Source organism: Eublepharis macularius, chromosome 2, assembly GCF_028583425.1.
Source record: "Eublepharis macularius isolate TG4126 chromosome 2, MPM_Emac_v1.0, whole genome shotgun sequence".
In the NCBI taxonomy this organism is placed as follows: Eukaryota; Metazoa; Chordata; class Lepidosauria; order Squamata; family Eublepharidae; genus Eublepharis; species Eublepharis macularius.
In genome coordinates, this window is record NC_072791.1 from 113,543,987 (window position 1) to 113,570,797 (window position 26,811).

At 39.9% G+C, this 26,811-nt stretch overlaps 1 protein-coding gene across 2 annotated transcripts in view; it reads right to left on the bottom strand.

The window, feature by feature from the left end:
- WT1 (WT1 transcription factor) overlaps positions 1–26,811 on the bottom strand; it is a 101,775-nt gene that overhangs the window by 18,294 nt on the left and 56,670 nt on the right. For both annotated transcript variants that reach the window (XM_054971516.1, XM_054971515.1), the window contains exons 5-6: positions 10,287–10,389; positions 8,477–8,627 (exon numbers count right to left, since the gene is read on the bottom strand). In XM_054971516.1, coding sequence (XP_054827491.1) covers positions 8,477–8,627; positions 10,287–10,389 — 254 coding nt within the window. The remainder of the gene's footprint in view (positions 1–8,476; positions 8,628–10,286; positions 10,390–26,811) is intronic.

Genomic DNA, 26,811 nt, shown 5'->3' on the forward strand with positions numbered 1-26,811 from the left:
TTTGTCAAAAGGCAAATTATATCACTAATATTAACAGTTTATCAGAGTATACGAAACAGGCAGTGAGACCAAGCTATGAATAGTTAGTGAATATCTCCAGATATGTGTTAGTCTGTAGCAACAAAATAAAACAGGAGACTAGCAGCACCCTAACAGAATTCATTCAAGCATATTCTGCATACATCTGATTAAGTGAGTTTTGGCACACAAAAATTAATGTTTAAATAAATTTTGTTAGTCTCTAAGGTGCCACCACTTTCCTGTTTTATTGAGTATCTGTAAGAGAATCTTTATGACTTCCTGGGACAGTTTTATAAACTCAAAAATGGATTATTTCTATGTCTATTCAATTTAATTTATTTGTGAAATTGCCATATCTATTTAAAATTATTCCTTTCAAATGTGACCACAAGGCCTCCCACAGGAAATGCCATGCCTTGGAAACTGATTCTGAAAAACATTTAAACCTTAGCAGATTGAAGAGGGAGAGTATTGGTGAAACATGATGCACTATCCAGATCATAGTCTCCACTCCAGACTGTAACACAAATATAGTGCATATGCATTTGAACAGAGTGGTAGGATTTACACTGCTTCTACATTACAAAGATCCTTGCTGATAAACTTCCTGGAACTTTTATATCTTTATCAAACAACCAACAACAGCTGTCACTCATCTACATGGGAATGTGTTTAGACAGGGTTTGACAGCTACCCATTCCAGAATGTTAATACTTTTATAGATCTCTGCATTTCTGATCAGAAAATGTAGCCATTATGCAGAAAAAAATCAGACCAGATTGTGATGTTGATTCATGTTTTAATTTTAGAAAGATGCTGAGTTCAAGAATGGTTTAATAATTCAAGGCATCTTCGGGTATTTTATTCATTGTCACACCTAAAATGCTTTAATGGCAGACTAAAAAAATAAAACACAGATTCCACAGCAAAGCTCTGCCAGTACAACCCGGTAAGAAGTACGCACAGGATCATTCTGATGCTTTTATTTCCAGAGCTGTTTTAACTTTCTAGTTCACCTCTGTGGATAGAAAATTAGCACCTTTGCATAAAGTCCCCTTCCTGCCCATATAGCAGCCTGATTCGGCTTGCAAGAGCACGGTCAATTTGGTGGTGTAATCTATGTTTCAACAACAAGGCTATTCCCATCTACTAAAAAAAAAAAATGAAGGGCTATCACTTGCAGTGCCATCATAAAATAAAGTCACTTTGTAGTGCTATCATAAAACAACAAAAAGAAATTAGTAAACACTTTTGGAAAAACCAATGGTGTTGAAAGAATGTAAAATTCCCAGTAATCGAGCAAAGAGAGTTTTACACTCTACTATGGGTTGAATCTAGCCAGCTTCTTTGTTCAATCTTGCCCAATTCCCTGTCTAAAGCCTACATCACATATTACTAGAGGCAAGCATGGACCAGGAAAAAACCATGGACCAAATGTTTCACAGATCACCGATCATGAACTTTTCACCCACCCCTGTTCACGGACTGGTTCATCAGTTTGTGGTCCATCACTTCCAGGGGCCCTTGGATGGCCCCCTTCACACTCAGAGATGCCAAACTCACAGGGAGTCTTCATCAGGCTCTCCTTCAGCTACCCTCCAAGTTTGGTGAAGATTGGATTTCGGATGTCCAAGTTATAGACACACAAAGTGGCTGCCCCAGGAAAGTTCTATTAAATATAATAGGAGCCACAAATGCCAATTGATTTGCATTGGTTCCATTGAGATACGTTGAAGCACGAAAAAGTCGCAATGAAAATGTGGAGTGGAGTTAGAGAATCTTCCTCTGACAATGGAAAGTGCTCTGCAGAGGCACTGTTCTCTATTATTTCTGCACAAGCTTAGATGCACTGGCCTAGGGTTGCCAGCCTCCAGGTTGGAGATCTCCCTGAACTGATCTCCAGGCCACAGAGATGAGTTCCTCTGGAGAAAATGGCTGCTTTGGAGGGAGATATCTATAGCATTATACCCTGCTGAGGTTCCTCCCCTCCCCAAACCCTGCCTTCATCAGGTTGGGAAATTCTCCAGGAATTTCCCAACCTGGAGCTGGCAACCCTATCTGAGCCTGTAATGAAGGCCCCCACCCCAGAGTGGAATGACAATCCCTGGGAGCAGCTAAACTGCTTTTGGGCTGGAATGACAGTCACCAGAGTGGAATGATAGTCTTTGGGAACAAATCAAAGGAAGTGGGTAAAAGTTGGATCCAGAAGATTTTAAACAGATCCTCATGAATTCATATGATTTTTATACTGAAGCAAAACAAAAAGGCTGTCATATTATAGATCATATCCTAGTCTGCAGACATCACTGAAACAATCACATAACCACCGATCTGTGGCACCACCATGGTGCAAAAACATGCTTCAAAAGCATGGATCCTCTTGATTTTTACATGGGGCCACCCAAAATCTACCACACAATCCCATATCATGTCTATTGCCACATGCAAATCCATGTGATTGTCAGCAGCAAGCGTTGATGGAACTCTACTGGATGGGAGGGTCTTTAAAGAGCTACTGGACCTGAGTCTTGTGCTCTTCTACTACAGACCAACACAGCTACCTATGTGAAACTATCTAGATGGGGAGGAGAAACATTTCCCCTCAGGTAGCAGCAACTGTGGCTATGGATAACAGCCAGAACCAGGATTTTTTTTCTTTTGGCTTTTAGGTAGAGTTTGGGATAGGCTTAGGCAAGAAAGCTTATTTTTATGTGATAAATAAGCATGCTGGAAAAAGCCAGGAGTGTCAAATTTACCAAGACAGTTTCTGGGAACCAGAGACTGTAAGGTGAAAGGGTAAACCTATATAACCTGTCTAAAGAAAGAGGAACAAAATCTTCCTCGGTGTCTGAGTATGTCAACTGAGGTTCAGTTTCAACAGGTTAACTCCATATTAGGAAAATATATAATCTCTGGGGACTGAAGTTGAGAGCCGGTTGTACATTCTATACTGAAGAATTCCACTCAAAACCTTTACCATGTTAAACACCTTATTTTCTGTAAATAAATCTTTGTTGTCCATTAACATCTGTCTTGTCTGTCCAGTAAAAAATAGCTGTGAAAAAGGGGGCTATACTTACCTAAAAATTAAGTGTATTATTCTAGCAGGGTCTCAAATGAGAGTCCTTTAAGGAGTACAAAGCTTACATAATACCAACAGTTAATCAAAGCTTGTGTTCCCCAGTTTTTACTGGGTGTGGGTGGCTGGGGTTTAAACAAATAAACGGAGGGATCAGAGAGTGTGGGAGTGGACAGCCATAAGTCAAGAGGGCAGTTAACTCAGCAGCCCCTCTCTCTTCTCTCTCATTCCCCCCTCCCCCATTGTTAGCTGCCACCCCCACCCCCACTACAGCTCTCTTCAAACCTGTCTGTGATTCTGCCTTAAAATTCAAGTTAGCTAACTGTACCAGAGCTGCATTCAGTCCATCTCAACACTAACTGTGTGAGCAACTGCTTATGAGAGAACATGACTGATCAGACAGTTACAAGAAACAAAGTACAATTTGAGCAGTATCAAAAATCAAGTTCTTTCAATTTTTTACTAGCATCTATATAAATAAAATTTGGTTTGGAAGCCATCAGTTTATCCAAAAATGCCTAATGAGAGATGTTTTGAATATTTCTTATCACCTTTTATTAACAGGAATAATCTACTACAACAACAATAAAAACAGTAAATACCACAGTAGTGAGAAACAAAAGTTTCCAAAAGGTATTATATAGGATGTGTCCGGAGTTGCAGGTTCCAACCCCACACTCACTAGTGTCTCCAAGGAATGCAGAACCAGCAGTCAAGACAGCGAGGAAGCCTCTGCCTGGGAAGCAGCAGCAGGACAGGCTCCCGCCAACCGAGATGCACTCAGACAAGCAGGCCACCAATCTCCTGCAGATCCAGATGCCTTGTCCATTGGCAGGAGAGGCATCAAGGGAAGAGGCAGTAGCAGGAGTACTATTCAGCCAGACAGAAGCAGTTATGGCAGTAGCAGTAGCCAGCAGGCCCAGGACAGGTTCCACCACCCATGGGGGAAGGAGCACCCACAATGGGTCCCTGGAAGAGGGAGGAGGGATAGGAACAGCAAAGCTACAGGTAGGCCTGTGCAGGGTAATGCAACAGTACCACTGTAGCCCTGGGAAGGGGAGGAAGGCCCTCAGATGGGGGCCTGCTTTATGGGTAGACCCCACCCAAAGGGAGGATGGGGAGGAGGAGCCCAGGTTGGCCTGCCCCTGGAGGCAGCCTTAAAAGGCAGGACCAAGGAGGGCTGAGGAGGAAGAGCAAGGCCACTCACAAGAGCTGTGCGGGAAAGCCTGCGAAGGGACCCAGAGAGGGATAAGGGTGCTGAAACAACTCCCTCCTCTCTCAGTTCTGAGGCACCACCTTGGCCCTACCCTGCAAGAAGCACCCCTGGAGAGTCCAACAGGACGCTAACAGCATATTTAGTAATACTTCATGTTATGAAAAGGCCACAAGTAGAGGTTTTTTGAAACCTCAAAATACTCCTACGGTGGTGAGCCAGAATGTACATTACATTAACCACAAAAATGCTGCTAAAAGGAGGCCTAAAAGGTGGCAAATGATGCCCATCTTAATGCCTAAAACAATTTACTATATATGTGATCCTAGAAGATTGTGCCAGAGCATGAAGAGCCTTAGCATAGCAGCAGCAAGTCATATGGTAATTAAGTCTAGATGTTATAAACAGAGTTTCTTACCAAAGAGAAGCAGTTTTCTATGGCATCCCAGCAGCCTGTTATTTCACATATGAGTCTAGTCTTATGTGTTCCCCATCGCTGAGAACCTTGCACTTGTTTTTATTAATTGCTTTGCAATTGTAATGTAGAAACACATTTTCAGATACATTTTTCAATAAATCAACTATGTAGAAAATAAAACTGGGCCCAGAATTGCCCAACATACCACCACAATTAGTCAGAGTTCCATAAACTCTCCCTGGGATTTTCTCCCACCCTTCAACCAGTTGAAGCTACCACCTGATATGTTCCTGGCTATTAAAGAACATCACCACAAGTAATCTCATTTCCTTCTCTATTTACCATTGCTGAATGCAATTAGTAATTAACAAGACACCTGGAATTTCCAAATTCACAACTAATTCTCCTATAAGTTAGTCCCAAACCTCAAGTGTCACTAAAGCCTCCACAAGTATCACAAATTGAAAAAAAAATTCTTCTCAAAGCTTGCTTATCGGTGGGGTTTTGCTGTCTATCATGTTTTGAATCTAGACATAGGTATTTGGTCTTGGTTTCAGATTTCTATTAGGGCAAATCCACACGTCCTGGCGCGTCCCAGCGTTGCGGTAAACATTTGCTAAACTTCTGGAAGTATAATGTCTTTCTAGCACGATTTCTGACTCATCGCGCAATGAGTTAGAAATCGTGCTAGAAAGATGCTATAATTCTGGAAGTTTAGCAAACATTTACTGTGACGCCGGAACGTGTGGATTCAGCCTTAGATATGTCATTCTGTTGATCATATTGACATATACTGTGTAATCCTCCTTGTGTTTCAGTGAGAAAAGCAGACTATAAATAGCATAAATAACTGCTGGTCTTTAGACCGTAAATCTTAAAATTCAGCTCAGCTCAATCCATATCAGCAGCGGAAGAGAAGAAATTATAATGTTTATCTTTTAATTTCTTTGTGGAATTTGTTGTTTTTGTTTTTAAAAGTATCTCTTTTGGTAATACTTTTAATTACAAGCTTTCAGTTTAACCCCTTCAGGTGAGCAGGTTTGTGAAAATGATATGAAGACATTCTGAAGAACAATAGGATTGTTGGTCTGTGCACCACAGGCTCCTTCCCTTCCCTTGAGGAGGATCCTTGCAGGGGTGGCCCAATCACTAGGCACATCTAGGCAATTGTGAGAGTTGGCAGTTCCAGGTTAAGAGATTTGAGGGTAGAGCCTGGGGAAGGGAAGGTTTGTGGAGGTGAGGGACCTTACTTGGATATGATTTCAGAGTATTCACCTCCAAAGCAGCCATTTCCCCAGGGGAACTTATGTCTGTAGCTTGGAGATGATTTGCAACTCTGGAAGATCTCCAGCTACCACCTGGAGGGTACTCTCCTACTATTCAAGAGAAAAAAAGGCTGGAGAGTCCACAACAGTTTCTCAATTCCAATTATCCTTTCCCAAACAGTCCTTTTCACTTCTCTATTTTTAGGTATAGCATTGCGATTCCCAGACAGGAGACAGCTGAAGGACCATCCAGTTGAGGAGGAAGAGGGGTCTGCAGCTGCTGAGAATCACTCGACAGGGGGCTAGCTACTCTCCTGTTTCAGCAATCTTTCTCAAGAGCGTTCAGAACAGCAAGAATCTCCATCTCCAGTTAGTCAATAGGCAGCTTTCTGCAATGAAAGGCCATAATAGGCTTCCCAGATACAGTCAAGAGGTTACCTTGCATAGGGTGCAAGATTTAGAAGGGCACCAAAAAGGCAAGAGACGCCTCTTCTACTAGCCTGGTGTAAACTGACTTCTGGAATCTTTGTGTCTGTTGACTTTGGCCTTCTGTAGCTGCTGTGATGGAACACAAGAGGGCTTTTGAAGAGCTTGTCTATTTCCAACTTTACATTCTTGTTTGAGTTACCATTAAGTAAAATGTTTGTTCTAGGCTTCTCACTTAGGCACTTTGGGATGCCAACATCATAGTTTGCTTTGGGTACCAAAACTTCTTGGGCCAGACTTGGATCCATGACTTCTAATGTAAAATCATCCATATAATTTTTGTTAACTGTCAAACAAGAAAACTCTTTCCAAGAACTGTTCCCTCCATATGATGGCCAAATCTGCTCACAGTATATTTACAGCTTTGTTGAGAAGAAAACTTTGAGCTGAAAAAAGGCGTTTCTTTACTAGTAAAAACAATAATTGCCAGAAAAATCTTCAAAAGATGTGTTATTTTGCTAGATAATTATATTTTTGACCATTAGGTCTTCAAGCAGAGAGGTTGGAAGTTATCTGTTAAATTCTCTACTCTGGATTTTTTTTTAAAAAAAAATTTTGCTCAGTGCATGGGGTTGGACTAGATGGCCTACAGGGCCCATCCTGGCTCTCTGATTCTATGCCTAATCACCTTGTCTTCAGGATTATTTATGTTTATCTTTTCATTATATTTATATGCTTCAGGATACTCCAAGATAAGCAGTATACTTTTATATCTGTTTCAATAATAGCATGGTTAACGCTAGGAAGGCATGTGATAAACAAAATAAAACAAAGGTCCAGTGGCACCTTAAAGACTAACAACAGTTATTTTGACATGAGCATTCATGAGTCAAAGCTCACTTCTGCAGATGTGTGAAGAGGAAATAGTTTTGGTATTCCTTATAGATAAAATTACAGAAGAGGGAGGGAGGAGGAGTTGAGATTGAGAGAAGTTTGGTGTGAATCCCATTATAAATATTTTGTGAGCTTTATGATGGGATTACACCAATCCTCTTTCTGCCTCAATTCCTACATTCTATTTCCCCATTCTTGTAATTTTCCCTATAAGAATTCCCAGAATGATTTCCTCTTCACACAAATTGAAATGAATGTTGTTAGTCTTTGAAGTGCCACTGTTTCTGTTTCATTTTGCTACAGCCGAGTAACATTGCCTCCCCTCTGCAACTTGATCAGCAGCTGCTGGGGATATGAGATGTCAGGAAAACTGTGTTGAAACATTGGTAAATGCTGATTCAAAATTCCAGTTTTGTGTAACAGACCTCCACATGTTTTGTGGTCCAGTTTTTAGAAACTTTATCTGAAAATGAATGGCAGGAAACATGAGTCAGTTTCCTATAAATATCTAGGTGCTGAGATAAGGAAATTTAAGGACCACTTTTTTGCTAGCCAGTTTTATTTATTTTATGAAATATTGTCCAGTGAAATATATATTTTTATATGCAAAACTTTCCTCCAAAACTTCAGGTACTTTGTTGATCTAGAATGTAGAAGATTCTACTCTACAAAGATGCTTGAGTTCAGAGACTATGCCTGGTAAATACTGTAAAGTCTTGACACTGTGCCCTCCTTGCAAAGTACCTCATCCCTACCATTCTCATTATTAAAATTGGGACAGTTAAGGATTGTATTGCCCTGAACTGGATAGCCCAGGCAAACCCACTCATCAGATCTTGGAAGATAAGCAAGGCAACCTTGGTTAGTGATTGGATGGGAGACCTCCAGTAGAGACTAGGGTTGCAGGGGCAGGCAATGGCAAAGCACCTCTGTTAGTCTCTTGCCTTGAAAATCCCAGTAGGTGTTGCCATAAGCCAGCTGTGACTTGACTGCACTTTCCTCCACCACTAAGGATTGTATCATGCTCCCTGCCACCCAAAAACTCATAGAATGCCACAAGAGAGGGACAACGAAAGGATTCCATTGCTTGTACAAAAGAAAGGGCAGTAGGAGAGAAAATTAAGCTATGAGACAGGAAGGCATTTGTGATCAATGCTTACCAGTGTGTTTTCTGCTGTGCATATGCAGATGAGACAGTTTAAAGTATCGCTTGTTGCAGCCAGGATATGTACACATGAAAGGCCGTTTCTCATTTGTCTCACTTGCAGATCTAACAATTGTAGGAGTTACTCCAGGCACTCTCCGCATATCCTATAATGGCATAAAGAATATCTTTTTATTAAAGTACTGCTACTATCATGGTATCATAAATGTCAAATATACTATAATAAGTGTTGGAAAGACTTTTTTTTCCACTTGCAAAACAAAGTTTAATATATAGTCCTTTCAAACATATGCACACAAAAAATGTTCAAGTCATCTGCTGATATCTCATACAACTTGAAAAGAAGGATTCATGTTATCTGGGAATAGGTATATGGCATTCTAGGTAAATTAGAGGTTTCTCATGTAAAGAGAAATATAGCAATATAGTCCCAAATGTATTCTGCTAAAAGAGAAATGAATTGTTTTGCTATTATGTAATACATTGTGAGTTTATTAGCATTTCGCTGGGCCTGTAAGACAGAGCTGTTCTGCCAGGCATATGGTTGATGCCGGGCAGTGCTCCCTAGCCGGGGGAGCCCAGTATATGCCCTCCCTACTAGTGACACCTCCATCTCTCATACATCCCTGGCAAAATACTCTGGAGATGGCTAAATAGGGGGTCGTCTGGATTATGTGCCGCTGTGTTTACATACATACATACACATATGTGTGTGTGTGAATATGTTTACATGTATTTTAATTTATGTATTAGGATGTTTTACGATTTTAAATTGTATATATGATGAAATATGTTTTTAAACATGGTTGTCATCTGCCCTCAGCCTCCTGATGTGGGGAGGGTGGAATATAAATTAAATATAAATAAATAAATAAATAAATAAATAAATAAATATAAATTGCTCTTTCTGAGAATAAGATGGCATCTCGTTGGGATATGTTACTGACATAGTAGAACTTAAGAACATCAACCAGGGTCGAATCTACATTCACCCATTACCCGCATGTTTATCGGATATCTTCCGTTTGCCTCCAATCCGCGATTTTTTCCTCTTCGTTCACATTCCTGCTTCCAATCTGTCTTTCTTGCGCTTCCCTCCGGTCACACGGCTGCTCGAAAACTGCTTTTTTGGGCGGGACCTTTTTTCCCACCCATTTTTTTTTATTTTTTTTAGCGCACTTTTCCGTTATTTTGATCTTGCCTTATAAAGAAACATCATTGAAGATAATGATGCCTCTCTTTCCCCCACTAACAGCACTGATGGCTCTCTCCCGTTTCTTTTTTGGAAATTTGGAAGCATGCGGGAAGCTTCCGTGGGCATTTCCTATGCAGGACAGTTCAGTGCCTGAATTTTACTGAAGTTTCACTTCCTTGGAGTGTCATTATTTCGATATTTCATAATTTCGATATTACAGTAATATAAAATAAAAAAAATAAAAAACAGTTAAAAAGGAAGTTTCGCGAGTCCGTTCAAAAACAGTCTTTTGCAGACTACGGAGCACTTGCAAGTTGAATCAGCCAATAGGAACTCTCGGAACGACCGGAGAGACAGGAAGGGGGGTGGTTTTTAAAAAAACCACGTAAATTGCACATTGGCCCGTTCACGGCCACCGTGAAACTCCCGTTGAAAACCTGTGACCACATATTCGGGAGAAATGCGAATGAAATGCGTCTGTTTAATGAGGTAATGTGACCAGCACTCGGGATTGCGTGGGGAATGCGGGGAACATGCGACTTAGAATGAGTAATGTGGATTCGACCCAGGTAATCAATACAGACTTATATGTTTCTATCAATACACTCACTTGTATTCCTCTAAAGACTCCATGGGTGTGTATTCTATATTGAGCCCCACAGCTATATAACATAGGACCTGCATGGCTGTCACTTTCATATCCTGCTGTGTGGCTGAAAACAAAGAGAAAGAATGTTTAGGAATACCTAGTTAACAAGCATGTACCCAAAAATGTACAATGTTTCTTCACTGGATACTAAAGTAGTTACATATTTCTCATGTAGTCCAAACTTCCACTCAAATTTAGTGAAGATATACTGATTCTATTCAAAACATAGGTTCCAAAGGGCAAGATTTATCTAGCTGTGCTTTAAATTTTGATAAGTGAATTAGAAACAATTGGGAAAAACTACATAAGAAAAAAGTTCTGTGCATACATGCAAGTTATTTATCGGCCAAATGCCAGGTTGGCTATTACTAATAACTTTGGAATGAGCAAAATGCCTCAAGTTTCAAATTAAGTGCTGTGGGTTTTTGTCAGCACCTCATGACTCAAATATAACCAGATAGTACTGAGAAAGTGATGACATTTACAAGAACAGCAGTGCTGTATCCCTAGGACAGGATAACAAATCAGCATCCTAACTATTTAACCTACATATCAGCATGTAAGATGTACTGTAGCTTAACCTTTAATAAAATCAACAAACAAATGGTTACCCCTTGGAATCAATGGTTCCTTTTTACTCCAGTGCAGCAGGAATTACACCCAAATTCAAAGCAGAAATCTGTGGTCTTCATTGTTTACAAGTATTTTCCTACATGTATCTCCCATGTCAGGGAAAACATTGTTTTAAAAGAAATTGGAGGCATGCTTCTCCTGCACATTGAAATATTTGCTTTTAGTGTAGTGTTTTAGTGCATGTCTATACAGGAGCCAATCCTCTGCATATCTTCACAATAACTGATCCCACTGTGGCCATGTCCACACAGATTATCTGCTCTCGGTTCAAGGCAGTTTATTTCATCATGTTTCACTACATATCATGGTCTATTCCTGTACCTCCTGAGGCTTCCTCAGCTTTTCTTTGATATTTCGCAAACTGTGTTTGCTCTGAAGTTTTGGGAAATATCATAGTAAAGCTTGGATGGCTGCTGTTTGGGTAGGAAAATTTATTATTTATTTATTTATTTGATTTGATTTGATTTGATTTATACCCCACTCTCCCCACAAATGGGCTCAGGGCCGCTAACAACATTCATAAAACCAGGGCTCAGTTCAAGGGGGAACACACAGGAACGCAGTTCCAGCAGTTCCCCAAAGAGGTCACATGTCAGGTGGCCCCGCCCACCTGACTCTCAGCCATTTTGGGCCCATTTCAGCCTGGATTGGGGCCAAAATGGCCCAGATCGGGCCTCTGATGGGTGGTGGATCACTCTTCTGCTCATCAGCAGCCCAATCCTGACATTTTGGGCCCCTTTTCGGCCATTTTCAGCCCCTTTTTGCCATTTTGGGCCCAATTTCAGTCATGAATGGCCAGGGTTGGGTCCAAAACAGCCAGAGTAGGTGGTCAGGGGGTGTGGCACATCCAAATCTGTTATGCTAATGACACACTTCCGGTGATGGCAGGAGGTGTGGCATAGGCTAATGAGTTGTGCTAATGAGTTCCTCCAGCTCTTTTTCTATTAAATGACCCCTGCATAAAATACAGTAAATTAATCACAAAACCATAAAATCAATAATAAACTTTAAAAAGTCATTAAAATAGTCCAGATACAGGCTATTTAAATAAATATTTGGGAGTCCATATATGGGCATTGTTGATGGGCATAGTAGATAAATAAAATGTAGATGGGCATAGTAGTAAATAAAATGAAAACCTGAAATTCAGAGAACCTGGTACACACCTTGGTATATTGATATGATGATATACTGGTGCTTTTTTTAAAAAATTGCAAAAGCCCCAGTGGCCCAAGGGAGGGGGAGTGGCCTCTGCTGGGGGACTGGGGCAGGGAAATGTCAGGGAAACCTGCTATGAGGAAGCCTTGTGGCTGCTGCACCGTATCAGCAGCAGCACCAGCAATGCTGAAACCATATAAGCCCATCATTTTATGGAAACCACCTGTGCTTCCTGAGTGGAAGAAGACCAGGGTACTGCACTGAATTAGAAACATAGTAGGTAGCTCCTGCATGGATGGTTGTTTGAGGCTTACAGGAACTTTTAATTGTTCAGCAATTTATTTCTCATGGTACTAGCAGTTCTCTTATGCGCCACTGCTTGCCCCAGGCCATAGGGATTTATAGGTAACAGTTAATTTTTTACTGGATTATAGGTTAGGGTAGCATCTTTTCAGTTGCTCAAAACTCTTATTTAGCTATGCTGCTTTTTCTTAAAAGGAGTGAAGCCATATTGTTCCATGTAAAATTCAAAACCAAGAATGAAATCCATATAATACCTTGATTAGGACCAACCAAATTCACACAAATATTGTGCAAACTTTCAAGCTCACCAGAACTCTTCATCTGGCTGGCTGTCCCAAAATTTTAAAAGAGAGAAGGGTGAAAAAATGTTCAGGTCATGGTCTGATCTTGCATATATGCTCTAAGGAATTCAAGCATGTAGTTGGTTTAACTTTATTCCTGGCATGATGTCACCTTACAGCATATTCTCTGGTAAGATGAATTCAGTCTGTTGTCCATTCTTTCACAGAAATACAGAAACCAAGTGCCCCCCTCCCGCCAATTGTCCCAAATTCCAAATAAGAAACACATTTTCCTTGCATGTCAAGAACAATACGAAGGACCACATTTCTCAGAGGATGCATGCAAGATCAGACCACAACCTGAAAAATCTGGTTGTTACCCTTTTGTCTTTTACAATTTTGTAACATTTATCCTGATGAAGAGTTCTGAGGAGTTCAAAAGCTTGCACAATATTTTGTGTTTAGTTGGTCATAATAAAAAGTATTACAGGAATTTCATTCTTGTTTTTGGTTTTAATTCTTCTTAGCCTAAAATAACTTTTTAGTAACAAGGGTAAGCATGGAAACAGACTTTTGCAAAACTGTGAGTTTCCTCACATCTTCAGTTTGCAAAACTAATGGTACTAATATGTACCAAGTAGTTTTTTTGATTGATAACAGTGATCTGTTATATGTACTTGATAGGGTTGCCAAGTCCTCTTAATCTCCCAGTGCAAGAGTGATATCATCATGGCAGCAGTGGGAGCATGCCCACGGCCAAGCGTGATGACATTACTTTCAGAAGTGATGTCATCATGCCTGTGGGGAGCTCACCCACTGCGTGCTAGCCCAGGCGGTTTCATTCCTCACAGGCGCATTCCCTGAGGTTTTTTCCCTACTGACCAGGTGAGTGGCGGCGGGGGGCAGAGGCTGGGAACAGGGGATCCCCCACCTCCACCATGGACCTGGCAGTCCTAGTAGTTGACTGTATATAAATCTCATCAGTCTTCATAAGAAAATAATGTTTAAGAGAAAAACAATTCAGCAGTAAATCAGCCTAATACAGCTATCCTAAGCTCACTTTCTTTGAAATAGGTATAACTGATTCCACGATATCTTACTTCGAAGTAAGAGTGAGTGGACTGAATTGTATACATTTTTCTCCAGGTCAAAGATCAATGGGGGAGGGGGGTATCATTTGTGCCAGACTAAACACCTTATGATCTAAGGGATCCTATCCAAAGTTCAAATTTCATATTGAATTTTCCCTTTGGATTATCATAGAATCAAAAAGTTGGAAGGGGCCTAAAGATCTATTCCAACTCCCTGCCCAATGCAAGATGAATTAAATCATCCTTGACACATAATAACATACCTGCATAATAACATAACATCTCTCACCCTATATTCCCCAGAGGCTGCTCTAATCAGCAGATTAACAGCTACTAGTGATCCCTGGCCCCAGGGAGGTTTACCTTGCCTCAACTAGGGCCAGGGCTTTTTCAGTCCTGGCACCTACCTGGTAGAACTCTCTTTCTGTAGAGGCCCTGTTCAGCAAGATCTCTTATCTTTCCACCGGGCCTGTAAGACAGAGATGTTCTGCCAGGCTTATGGGGACTAAGGCAGGTGAATCACCCAACTGACCCTCCCAGTGTGGGGGGGGGATATGTGCCCCGACCTGAATTTATTACAGTTTGCCACCCTGCCCAGTGGCAAACTTTAATAAATACAGGTTGGGGCACAGGATGTTGATGTAGGGTATAAGGTGGGCTGCTGTCTTATGTTTTAGTGATATTTGTATGATTGTTTTAAATTTAACTATTTAATTGTTTTATTGTTTACTGTTTTATTGTATTTATATTCATGTATTGTGAATCTGCTCTGAGCCTGCATGTAGGGAGAGTGGACTACAAATTAAATTAAATAAATAAATAATAGTTCAACCTCCAGAATGTACTAATGAGACCAAAAGGCCCACCAAATATTATCTAAGTTTATAGGTGAAAAGGGGAAATAGGCTCAAAGCGACAACTGTTTTTCAGTAAAACAATAAGAATTTTAAGATATATATCATTGTTATTTAGTATTATACAATAAGCAAAGATTTATAGGTCTTCCTAAGAACATTTCTCTGCTTTCTCAAAGTGCATCCACATGTTTTATTACAAGCTTACCGAAATAATGGGATGGGGGTGGGGACTGACATTTCAATTGATGTCAGATGCAGACATCTTATTTCAAGTCCTTTAAAAAGATGTATAGACAACAGAGGAATAAAACTGATATCTGAGAAATGCCTATGCTGTTTATCTGGAAACCTCTGCATCTACACTGGAAATGCTTAATACTTTGAGAGAAGATTATTCATTATCCTCTATAGTTTACATAAGAGTGCTAAAATGCCCATCTTTTTCATTAGTGTTGATGGGAAACATATTTCTAAGTATAACTTCTTCCTCCCTATACACACACAGCTAATTGTTTTAGGTAGGTAGCCATGTTGGTCTGCAGTAGATCAGAATCCTTACAGCACCATAGAAACCAACAAAATTTTCAGGGTATAAGCTTTCAAGAGTCAGAGCTTCCTTCTTCAGACATGAGTATATTACAGTACTGTAAGATGAAAGGGGTAGGGGCAGGGTTAGCTTCCCCTATCTGTGTGCTTTAGGGTTGTCTGAAAACAGACACACTGAGACACATTCCTTGCTTTTCCTATGAATGAGCAGACCCCAATGACTGTAATCTGACAAATAAACCAGCACTTCATCACACAGAGAGATCATTTGATCCTTCTTCATCATCATCATCATCATCATTCACATCTCCTAACTGTGTATACGTGTTTGCTCTTTACTATAACCTCTTCCCCCATCTCTCTCCCCGCCTTTCCCCTGCAGGGTAGATGGGATGCCCCCTGCCAGGAGGGCAAACTATGTGCCTTTTAATCTCCCTGGTCCTTGAAGCCCTGCCTGCTTGCCAATGTATACAAGCAAAGCTTTAGTCTGTTTCTTCTAGTGCAGGTGAGCATCCAATCAATGGGCTGGGGATAAAATGGTCCTGATGCAAGGCCACTGCTTCTATTTTTCCCTCCCCTCTCTGTCCTACCCTAAACATTTGGCAGACACAGAACCAGATAAGAAGATAGCTCAGGCAAACACAAGTCTGATGCTTATACAGAACCAGAAAGTCACACCAGTTTAACAAGTGACAGAAACATGGAAACAGTACACAGAAATGCCAGTCAGCCCACAGATGATCCTCTTTTGTGGGATATGTCTCTCTCTCTTTTTTTTTTATAACTCAATTTTATTCAGCTTAGTTAAACAGATGACAAATATTAACATAACAATGCAACAAATCTATACAATCAACCAGCAGATATGACAAAATCATCTCATCAGTCTAGAGCATTAACATATTGGTATGTTTACAGTATTGTTCAGAATAACAAGTCTTTTGGTACCAAAAACAGCTTGCACTGATTCAGGGCCACCAAAAAAAAGATAAATGTTTAGGAGGATGAATGTCATTAACAATTAAAAATTCAAAAAATGAGAACCATTTAGACTCAGTTCCGTTTGGGCAGATGAGTGCTTGGTTAGTGTCCAGGGTCTGAGTCAGAGCCCCCAGACTTGCCAGGAGGGAACAGTGGGAGGCAACCAGGAGGCAGCAACCCTGCCGCCCCAGCCAGCAACCAGGTCCAGGACCTGCCTACTCCAGGGGGAAGGGGCGAAAGGCCAAAGCCTCAGAGGGCTGGAGGGAGCAGGGAGAGACCAGCTAGTCCCACCCTCCAGGGGGAGAAGAGGGAGCTAAGCAGGCCAGAGGAAAAGGGCTAAGGCAGGGGGAATAGGGCCCCAGCAGCAGCCCAGAGCTCTTACCTGGCAGGGAGGAAAAGCAGCCACAGCAGCTCAGAGCCACGCCCCAGCCTCCACCTCAGCTTGAAGACAGCAGCCTGGCTCAGGAGATGCTCACAACCAAGCTCCTCCAGGTGGAGCTGCTGAAGGCATTCTGTGGGAAGAGCTGGGCAGCCAGCCAAGGGGCCACAGCTGGGCCTCCCTTCAGTAATCAGCTCAGCCAGGGAGGCCTGGCAGCCAGCCAACATAATGCAGCTGTTGCTGATCCAGGCAGCCCAGCCAGTTACCCCAGCTGCAGCAGCTTGAGACAGCCCAGGCCAATGCTGGAAGGCCAGGGCGGCGGCGGCGGCGGCGGCGGCGGCGACGACGAAAGAAGGTGAGTGGCACAGGTTGAGCAGGCCAGCGAGTGGATTGAGAGGGAGCCTGGGTGATGTATACCACCCCTCCTTCCACAGAGCATGGTCCTGCAGAATTCCTTGCCCCCCTTTGATGTCAGGAGCAAACTGTGCAGCGCCCCACCCAGCGGCAGCCGCTGCAAGCCCTGACAGTTAGTAATTTCTGAAATTTTTTCTTGAATGTAAAAATCCCATAGCTTAATTATCCATCCATCAGTGGAGGGAATTTTGGATGATTTCCATTTAGAAGCCAACAGTAACTTGGCTGCTGTCAGAAAATTACAGATTAACTCTTTCTGTATATTAGGGATGTTTACAGACTCCCTGGTTAAGAAAAATTAATTTGGGGTCTAGTGGGATTAAATATCCAGTGATCTCTTGTATGTTCTTAAGAATTTCCTTCCAAAAATTCTCAATGTAGGGACAAGCCCACCAACAATGTGCAAAGGTGCCCACTCCCCCACATCCTTTCCAACAAAGTGGAGAGTGTTTTGGAGAAATTAATGCCAGTTTTGGGGGGGTTAGGTAACAACAGTGGAGAATTTTGTAAGATTGGATCTTAGAAGAAGTAATGTGCGATTGTGAGCTATTTGAAGTCCAGATTGTTTTCCATTGAGCTGCCGTTATTTCTGAATTGCAGTCCTTCTGCCAGTTCTGTTGGCATTTTAATAATTTGATTTCTATTGTGTTCAAGGGTATATTATACAATTTAGCTATCAGGCCCTTTTGGGAGTCATTTGTTTGGTGTAAGATAATCTCAAAGTCCAATAGAGGCTGTAATGATTCCAAGTAAATGTGTGCATGTGTCTTTAAATGCTTGGTTTGAGCTAGGTGAAGAGTGGGGGTGAGAGAGGGAAGAGTGAGTGATGTGACTGGTTGATGACTGAAAGTGTGGGCGGAGTGAATGCAGTTTAGACTGACAGTGCAGGGAGAAAGGTTGCAGTCAGAAGAAAGCAGGCTAGCTGTGTGCTGCCTGAGTATACTGAAGTATTTATGACAGAAATATAACCTGTGTGGAACCTGAGCTGAGCATGTTTGTGAAAGGACACTCAGTTAGGGAAAGAGAGGCCAGCTGTGTGCTGCCTGAGCAGGTTTAATATTTCTGTGAATGAGGGTTAGGGCAAGAGAGGCGAGCTGTGTGCAGCCTGAGTGTGTTCATGTATTTGTGAGGGAAAGGCAACCTGAGTGGAAGCCTGAACTCAGTGTGTCTGTGAGACTATATATTCATTCTATTTGAAGCAGGCAAACTGTGTGTGCACCTGAGAGAGAAAGAATTGAGAGTGAAAAGAAAACAGGCTAGCTGTGTGCTGAGGAGTTCTCTGTGAGAGAAATATAGAGCCTAGAGAAAGAGGCTAACTGTGTGTGAAGCCTTACAAGAGATCTGTGTGAATGAGTTTGGATGAAGCAACTAGAAGAACTAAGAACTACTTTTATGTAACCAATACATTTCTTAAAAAATAAACTTTTGTTTTGTTATATCCCAGAGTAGCAGTCATTGTTATCTCCCATTCCTATCCTCAGGGCCACACAGAACCACGAAGGAGCCTGACGCATAAACACATTACCAAAGGGAAAACTTAAATAAAATATATTTGGAATTTAATATTCCTGGTGGCAGCTAACTACCCAGAGGGTGTGAAGGGAAAGATTAAAGCAAAATCCACCCTAAAGAAAGTACAGGTCATAAAAGAGGCGCCTTAAAAATTTGTGTTATTTTAATTTGATTCGCCATATGGGCTAGCTGTAGGTATGCGAACCATTGTAATTTAGTTTGAATTTTTTGTTCTAACTCAGCTTTGTCTAAAATACCTTCGGTTGAACAAATGTCAATCAGCCGGGTCATGTCTTTTTGTATCCAGTTTTTTGCATAAGTTTTGGATTGGCCTGGTAAGAACCAACTTTGACCCCAAAAAGATGAAAATCTTGATATACTGGGTAGGATTTTTTTCCTTTGTTGGTTCCAGATTGTCAACATAGCTATTAGGAATGGGTTATTTATGTCTCCTGTCAATTGATTTTTTTTTACCATTCCAAAAGAGGCTCTGAATTGTTGGTAGGTCTTTGTTAGGATGTATGGTTCGAGTCCAATCCGAAGATACTGTAGATTTTAGTATTTGTACAATGTTAACTAATCTGGTCGAAATTTAATATTCAAATCTGGGTAGTTAAATCCTCCGCTTGAGTGTTTTAGCCTAAGAGTGGTGAAGGCGATTCTAGCTTTTTTCCCGTTCCATAAAAATGCATTTAGTCTACTCTGCCAATTTTTAATTAATTTTTGAGGGATCAATAAGGGAATTGCTTGAAAATAAAACAGTAATTTTGGTAGTACAAAAGATTTAATTAAATTATCTCTCAAACCATGACAGGTTCAGTTTGTTCCATTTGATAAGATTAAGTTTAACTTTATCAAAAGCACTATGATGATTGATCTTCAACAAGTTATTCAAATCAGTTGGAATGTTTACACCCAAATAAGTTATCTGGTCAGGTGACCATTGAAAATTACAATTCTTTTTAACCCATTTTACTGTATCAGTTCGCATGTGTAGTGGAAGTAGCTGGGGTTTAGAATAATTGACTGTTAAGCCTGAGATCTGGCTAAAGTCATCTAGAATTTTTTGAAGGGGATTTAGTGATTTTATTGTGTCTACTAAATAAATAAGCAAATCATCAGCAAATAAACTTAATTTGAGATTGTTTTGAGTAGTTGTTATGCCTTGGATTTCAATATTATTTCTTATCTTTTCTGCTAATGGCTCGATAGAGAGGGCAAATAAAATTGGGGAAAGCCGGCACCCCTGCCTTGTGCCTCTTTGAATAGGGATTCTGTTAGAGATGGCCCCGTTGATCTTAATTTGAGCTGTCGGATTAGAGCAAATTGCATCTATCAGCCTTAGGAACTTATTACCAAAATTCATCTGTAGCAATGTTGATTTTAGATACTGAATATCAATCGAGTCAAAAGCTTTTTCTATATCAAGGGATAAAAGACTGGAATCTAGCTTGTTCATTTGACAATAAGAAATTAGATTGTTTTGTAAATGTTGTTCATCATATCTCTGTTTGGAATAAAGCCCGACTGATCAGGATGGATGTATTGTGATATGAAAGAGTTAATTCTTTTGGTAACGATTTTTGTCAAAATTTTGTAGTCTTGGTTCAAGAGCGATATGGGTCTATATGAATTCGGTTTAGTGCTGTCTTTATTTTGCTTTAATAATATTGTTATAGTTGCATTTGACCAGGATGGAGGCATTTTCCCCTGTTCCAAGATTACATTGCATGCGTTAGTTAAGGGTCTGCTTAGTTGCGTTGCAAATGTTTTATAATATTCGGCTGGGTATCCATCAGGACCTGGTGTTTTATTGTTTTGTAACGATTTAATTGTTTCTAATACTTCCTGTTGAGTGATTGGATTGTCCAGTAGATTCTTGTGACGATTCTCTAATTTTTTAAAGTTTTTACATGAATGTAATTTTTTTTTATGTAAGCTAGATTCAGGGTTTTAGATTAATAAAGGCTTGTGTAATAATTTTCAAAGATTTTTAGGATTTCTTTTGTCGTGGTGTAGATAGTACCTTTGGTATCAATCACTTTCTTGATATGATTTAAAGCTTTTTTTTTTCTCTTATCTTGTGAGACAAGAGGCGCAGTGATTTGGGTGAATTGAACCAATAGTTTTGCCTGACAAACTGAAGGTCTCTTTGAATTTTAGTAATTTCTAATGACTCTAATAATTTACATTGGGACAAAAGCTGCTTATAAATTTTCTTGTTACAAGTTTTTTATGGGCGTCCTCTAATAGCTTAATGTTGTCTTGAAGGTCCTGTTTCATAGCATTTCTTTGTTTGTTTATGTGAGACGAAAGTGATATTATGTTTCCCCTGATTACAGTTTTAACTGCATCCCATAAAATGTTAGGAGTAACATCACCAGTATCGTTGTTTGCTAAGGCTGTTTCGATATATTTATTTATTTCAGCGATTGCGAGTGGGTTTGAAAGTAAGGATTTGTTTAGCGACCAAGATTTAAATTTTGAAATACTGTGGTTTATCGAAATTTCACATTGAACCCACGCAAGGTCAGAAAGGCCAATATTGCCTATTTCAGAATTGATTAGATTATCAGAAAGAGAATTTGCCGTTAGTAAGTAATCGATACTAGTATAAACGTTATATTTAGGGGGAAAATAGGTGAAGTTTTTTTCTGTGCTATGTTGGAGCCTCCAGATATCTATAAGATTATTGCTCTCGAAAATCTGTGCTAATCTTGAAATTGACTTTTTATTTTTAGATCTTTCTTTTTTTTAGTTTAGTTCTATCCAATTTGTGATCAACCACATAATTTAGGTCCCCGCCTAAGATTTGAATGCCTTCTTGAAATTGGGAAAACTTATCTAAAGCATTTTCTATGAACGACAGTTGGGTTTGATTTGGCACATAAAGCGACCGGAAGGTAAATAAGTGGTTCTCAATTAGCCCTTTGACAAAGACAAATCTGCCTTGGGGATCTCTGTAAACATCCTTTAGCTGGAAATGTAATTTATTTGATATCAACACTGACACCCCCCTAGCTTTTGAAGTACCAAACGCGTGGTATTGCTGATGAAAATTTTTGGTGTTTAAATTCTGTGAACGCTTGGGGTGAAAATGGGTTTCTTGTAAGAGAATGATATCTGGGCTTAGCTTCGACAGAGCATTGATAATTCTTTTCCTCTTGATCGGGTTCCCCAAACCACGAACATTGTATGAAACAATTTTTATACTTGATGACATCTTACTGAAAGACCAAGTCAATGAATAAATTTTAGTATTGAAGATTCAGATCTTAACCAATTAAATTATAAATAGCTGTATTATAAAGATTTGTAAATTGATAGGCTTTAATGTATCAACAATAACAAAGTTAATAACAAAATTAATAACAACCAAGCTTGTGAATAACCGTACACTAGAGCTAAAAGTTCTAACATACCTAGTAATACAATGGCTAAAATGTAATCAATTAAGTTTAACTTCAAGTGTAAATAGCGTCTATATAAGTCTATTAAATTTGCTAATTACCCTAAATCAACTAGTAATAGATCAGTAACTTTACTTAAATTGTACTTAACTGTCCCCCAGGTCCCTATCCCTCCCCTCTCCCCCCTTTTTCCTTCCCCCTCCCACCCCCCCTTTTGTTTCTTTCTTTATTTTTATTCTTCAACTCTGTATCTATGAACTTTAACACCTTGAAACCCACAGAATCAACTATAAACTAGACAGTAACTTTAACCTTTATAGCTAATAAATGTTTATAATTATGTTTTTAGCACCTTAACGTATGTGACTATATATATATATATATATATATATATATATATATATATATATATATATATATATATATATATATAAACTTTAATAAAAAAAATATCTCTAATCATAAGAACTAAAAGGTGTTCTCTTGGCCTAGTGTATTACTTCATACACTAGCAATAGGTAGAAACCTAATCCTAAGGAACCACAACAATAAAAAGGGAGCAACACCAAGGGAACTCAGCCACACTCCCCCCTCCTGGAATAGATGTTTTTTTCTATAAACAAATAACAGCAGAACACTTTTATATTTGTGTTCTTAACCAGGATTTTACTCCCTTTTTGCTGCAAGGGTGACATCATAAGTTTTCTTTTGTAGCTTGGCTTGTTAGTCTCCATCGGGGAATCTAGCTCCAAGACTTGCAGGAGATGTTCTGCTTCTTCTGGGTCTGAGGCTACAATCAGCTTACCCTTATGAATAACTGAAAGCTTGGTGTGGTTCAGCCACTTGTAGTGGATGTTAGCTCTTCTCAACGCCAGAGTTGCTGGCTTCAACTCTTTTCTTTTGGACAGTACTCCATTGGGCAAGTCCGAAAATAAGCAGATTGGTACATCGTTAAAGAGTAGAGGACCTTGTGTCCTAGCCTGATCCATTAGTTGCTGTTTAATATTAAAGTCTTCTAACTCAACAATAATGTCTCTAGGTGTGTTCTTTGCCATAGCGACTTTTTCTGACCCAATGCGAAAAGCCTTCACAATGAGAGGTTTCCCAGCCTCTTGCAACTTTAATTGTTTTACCAGCCAGTTGTTTAAAGCTGGAATTAAATTTTCCCTTTTTAATTGGGACTCTCCTATCCCACGCAGCTTCAGATTTTTTTTCTCGAGGCCACTTCCAGATTGATTACCCTCATTTGGAGTGAATCAGAGGACTCTTGCAGGGAACGAATGTCTTGTTGTGACATTAAAGCCATATCAAGTGCATTCTCAGCTTTCGCATTCGTTTTGGTTATTTCAAGCTTTATTTCAGCTAACTGAGCCGAGAGTGGTTGAATTAAGTCAGACATCTGCTTTAAAAGTGCTTGTTGCAATAGAGCAAACTGCTGGTTTAAGGGATAAGAAGGGTTATTTACCGCTGCGTCAGCTCCGAAAGCTCCGTCCACTATCTTGCCTTCTGCTGAGCTGCGGCTTCGCTGTGCGCCGGAGCTCTCTTCTGGGAGAAGAAACTGCTGGCACTCGGCTGCTCTATTCGGTGACTTCTTCTTCCCTGATCCTTGTCCCCTCATTCCTTTCTTTTTGTTTGTTAGAATGCTTTATTTAGCGCAATTCCAGGCTGGGGGAAATGGAGCTCCTTCAACGCGCATCCATCTACTCGGAGACCAACGCCACGCCCCCGGATATGTCTCTCTTCACCACTCCTCTCTCCTCCCACTTCTCAGAAAATGAAAATGGTCCCCTGGAGAAAATGGCTGCCTTGAAGGTGGACTCTATGGCACTACATCTGGTTGAGATATCTCCCCCTCCCCAAACCCCACCTTCCTCAGGCTCCACCCCCAAAATCTCCAAGAATTTCTCAACCCGGAACTAGCAACCATAATAGCACTATAAGGATGAGAAGGATTAATACATGGCTATGGAGAGGTCCTCAGGATTACCAAGGAAATGTATCCTTCAGTGCCCTTGATTCTGTGCTATGTTATAGTTAGCATAGCATAATAGTTAATCCAGTTCTGAGAAGTAATGTGTGCTCAGCTTTCTAAAAACTTACTACCATGAGGCTTTTGTTAATCACCAAGTTACAATCATGGCAAAATAACAGATGTATTTATCTGAATTTAGTTATTAACTTTAATAAGATAGTAATATTCTGGATTAACCGTTGGGGGCATGAAGGAAAAATAGTGAAACCAAAGGCACTTGGTTTCCATATTATGGGAAATAGTAGTCATGGGCAATGCTGGTGTCCTCTCCACCTCAGTATGCAGACCACGCCTCTCTGTAGCCCCCAGCACCACACAGCACACCACTCCAAGGGGGCCCCTCACAAAAACCAGCTGGGAGGTGTGAAGGGCAGTAAAGCTCTGTTCTGTATGTAGAAAACCACATGCCATTTTTGAGTTCCAGTCTAGGGACATTAAGACAAAGGAAAGATGATGTGTAAACTTGTGTTAATTGTACATGAAGTAACTGGAAGGAGTGTGAGACATGTGAATGAATAGCCCTCCTGAATTTCCATGTTTTTTAGTTTATAAACATTGACTTTGAAACCAAACTATTCATTCAATGTATATATCTCTGGAATTTAAAAATAATAATAAAATAGTGATTGTAAACATAACAAATTTTATCATTAAGATGGGTAGCCATGTAAGTCTATCTGTAGCAGTAGAAAAGAGCAAGAGTCCAGTAGCACCTATAAGACTATCAAAATTTGTGGTAGGGTATGAGCTGTTGTGAGTCACAGCTCATTTTTTCAGATCTGAAGAACTGAGCTGTGACTCAGGAAAGTTCATACCCTCCCACAAATTTTGTTCAACTTTATCATTAACACTATAAGCTATCCAGAAACTCAGGACTCCCATTTTTCTCTTATGCATACAACAAAAGAAAATTTGCTTAAGATGACAGACTAACAGAGAACTGATGAAAAAGAACCAAGAAAAGGAGAACTTCTCAAGAACAACTGACCCATTGCTTCTATTATTCTTCATTACTACACCTGTTGTTGTTGAGACCATTAATTAAATTATTTTAATTCGACTGAAAGGTGCTGGGCAATGACTTGGAGGGAGGGGTTGCCAGTTGTTTTTAATTTTTGCAGCGCCTATCACAGTATTATGCATTTTATAAACAAATAATCTGTATGAATTGTGAACCAAACCTTAAATCTGTATAAAGAAGTCTTTAAATGAATCTGTGGTAAAGATAATGACCAAAATCCATATAGTCCTTTCAGGAAATAATCACACTGATCACCTGTTGGATGGGGAGACTCTTGCCTTTCCACCCTGCCACATACACATACACACTGCTCTGTCATAAACAACTTAATGGTATTATCATGAATTTTCTATGCAGCTTCAGCAGCTGGACTGAGGAAGAACCATGTGTACAGCACCTATTTGTGTACACTAAGAACAAGTAAGCCAAACCTGCTTCCATACAGATATGACCTAGCTCACGGTTCTCCAATGTGGAGCTTGCCAAGACTTACTGTGGTGTCCACCGAGTATTTTTAGAAAGTGGATTAGATCAGGTGGCACTCCTGTCCAGCAGGTCTTTTGATTAGCCATTGAGGATTTGATTGCTTGTGCAGATTTTTAAAAAGTTGTTTCAGTGACAGCTATACTACATTGCTGGTTTTATCCTCATGCTCTTCATTTCCTAGTGTATTTTTTAAAAAACAACTCTTCTTGTCCCCATGCACTTGGGCTTCTCTGTGTTTGTGTGATTGGCCCCACCAACTGCAGCAGCCATTTTGTGGTTGTGCCTGCCACCCTTCGTCAGAATTCCAAAGGTGCCTTAAGGCTCAAAAAGCCTGGAGACCCCTGCCCTAACTGGACCATTGTTAAAACTATGAAGTATATGTATGTCTAAAGTTTGGAAAGTTCTTGAAACCATTCTTCATAATATGGGAGGGAAATATTAATTAACTTAATGGAGAAAAAGGATAATGACTATGAAAGAGCTGTCATCTCTATCAAAAAAATAAAGAAGCCATACATTTCAAAGTAAAAAAAGATGCCAACATTCATTAAATACTTAAAGGAGGAAAATATCTGAAATACTAAACTCCTGGGAATCCCTTGTGAACAGTTCATGTATTTTAAAGATGTAAATCTTAGGAAGGATAGCTTATGTTCATAGCAACTGAAAGTGAAGGCACTGTGTATTGTAACAATCTCAGCTGGAGAAGATAGATAACTATTTTGGCTCATATTACCAGTGATGAGACTATGTCTAGCTCTGATTTTCCACAGATTCTCCAATCTTTGCCTACACAAAAACATTTAAATTTACTTTAACATAAATAATTTATCTTGATCTTGTCTCTTTCCTATTTTTCTCAAAGCCTTCCAGGCCATATCAGTACTAACAGCCTGCACTTACGTTTATGGACTTTTTTTCTTCATTCCAGTTTTAATATTTCTCTTTAATTCAGGTTTTTTTTCACTTCACTCATATCCCCAAAGAATAACTTCTCCCTTGCTTTAATAATTTGTATCTCAGTCGAGATTGATGTAGTTCTTCATTTTGCAGGATAATTTCTCCAGAAAAGATAAAATATTATCTAATATTGGAACATGCAGATGACACCACATTACTGGCAGAAAATAGTGAAGATTTGAAACAATTATTGATGAAGGTTAAAGGAGAAAGTGCCAAAGCAGGATTAAAGATGAACTGCGGAATTACACAGTTTTAAAGCTGACAATGGGGAAATGGAAATTGTTCAAGATTTTCTATTCCTTGGCTCAATCATCAACCAAAAGGGAGACTGCAATGAAGAAATAAGAAGACTGAGTCTTGGAAGAGCAGCTGTGAGGGAGCTAGAAAAGATCCTTAAAGATAAAGATATCGCTCTGGGG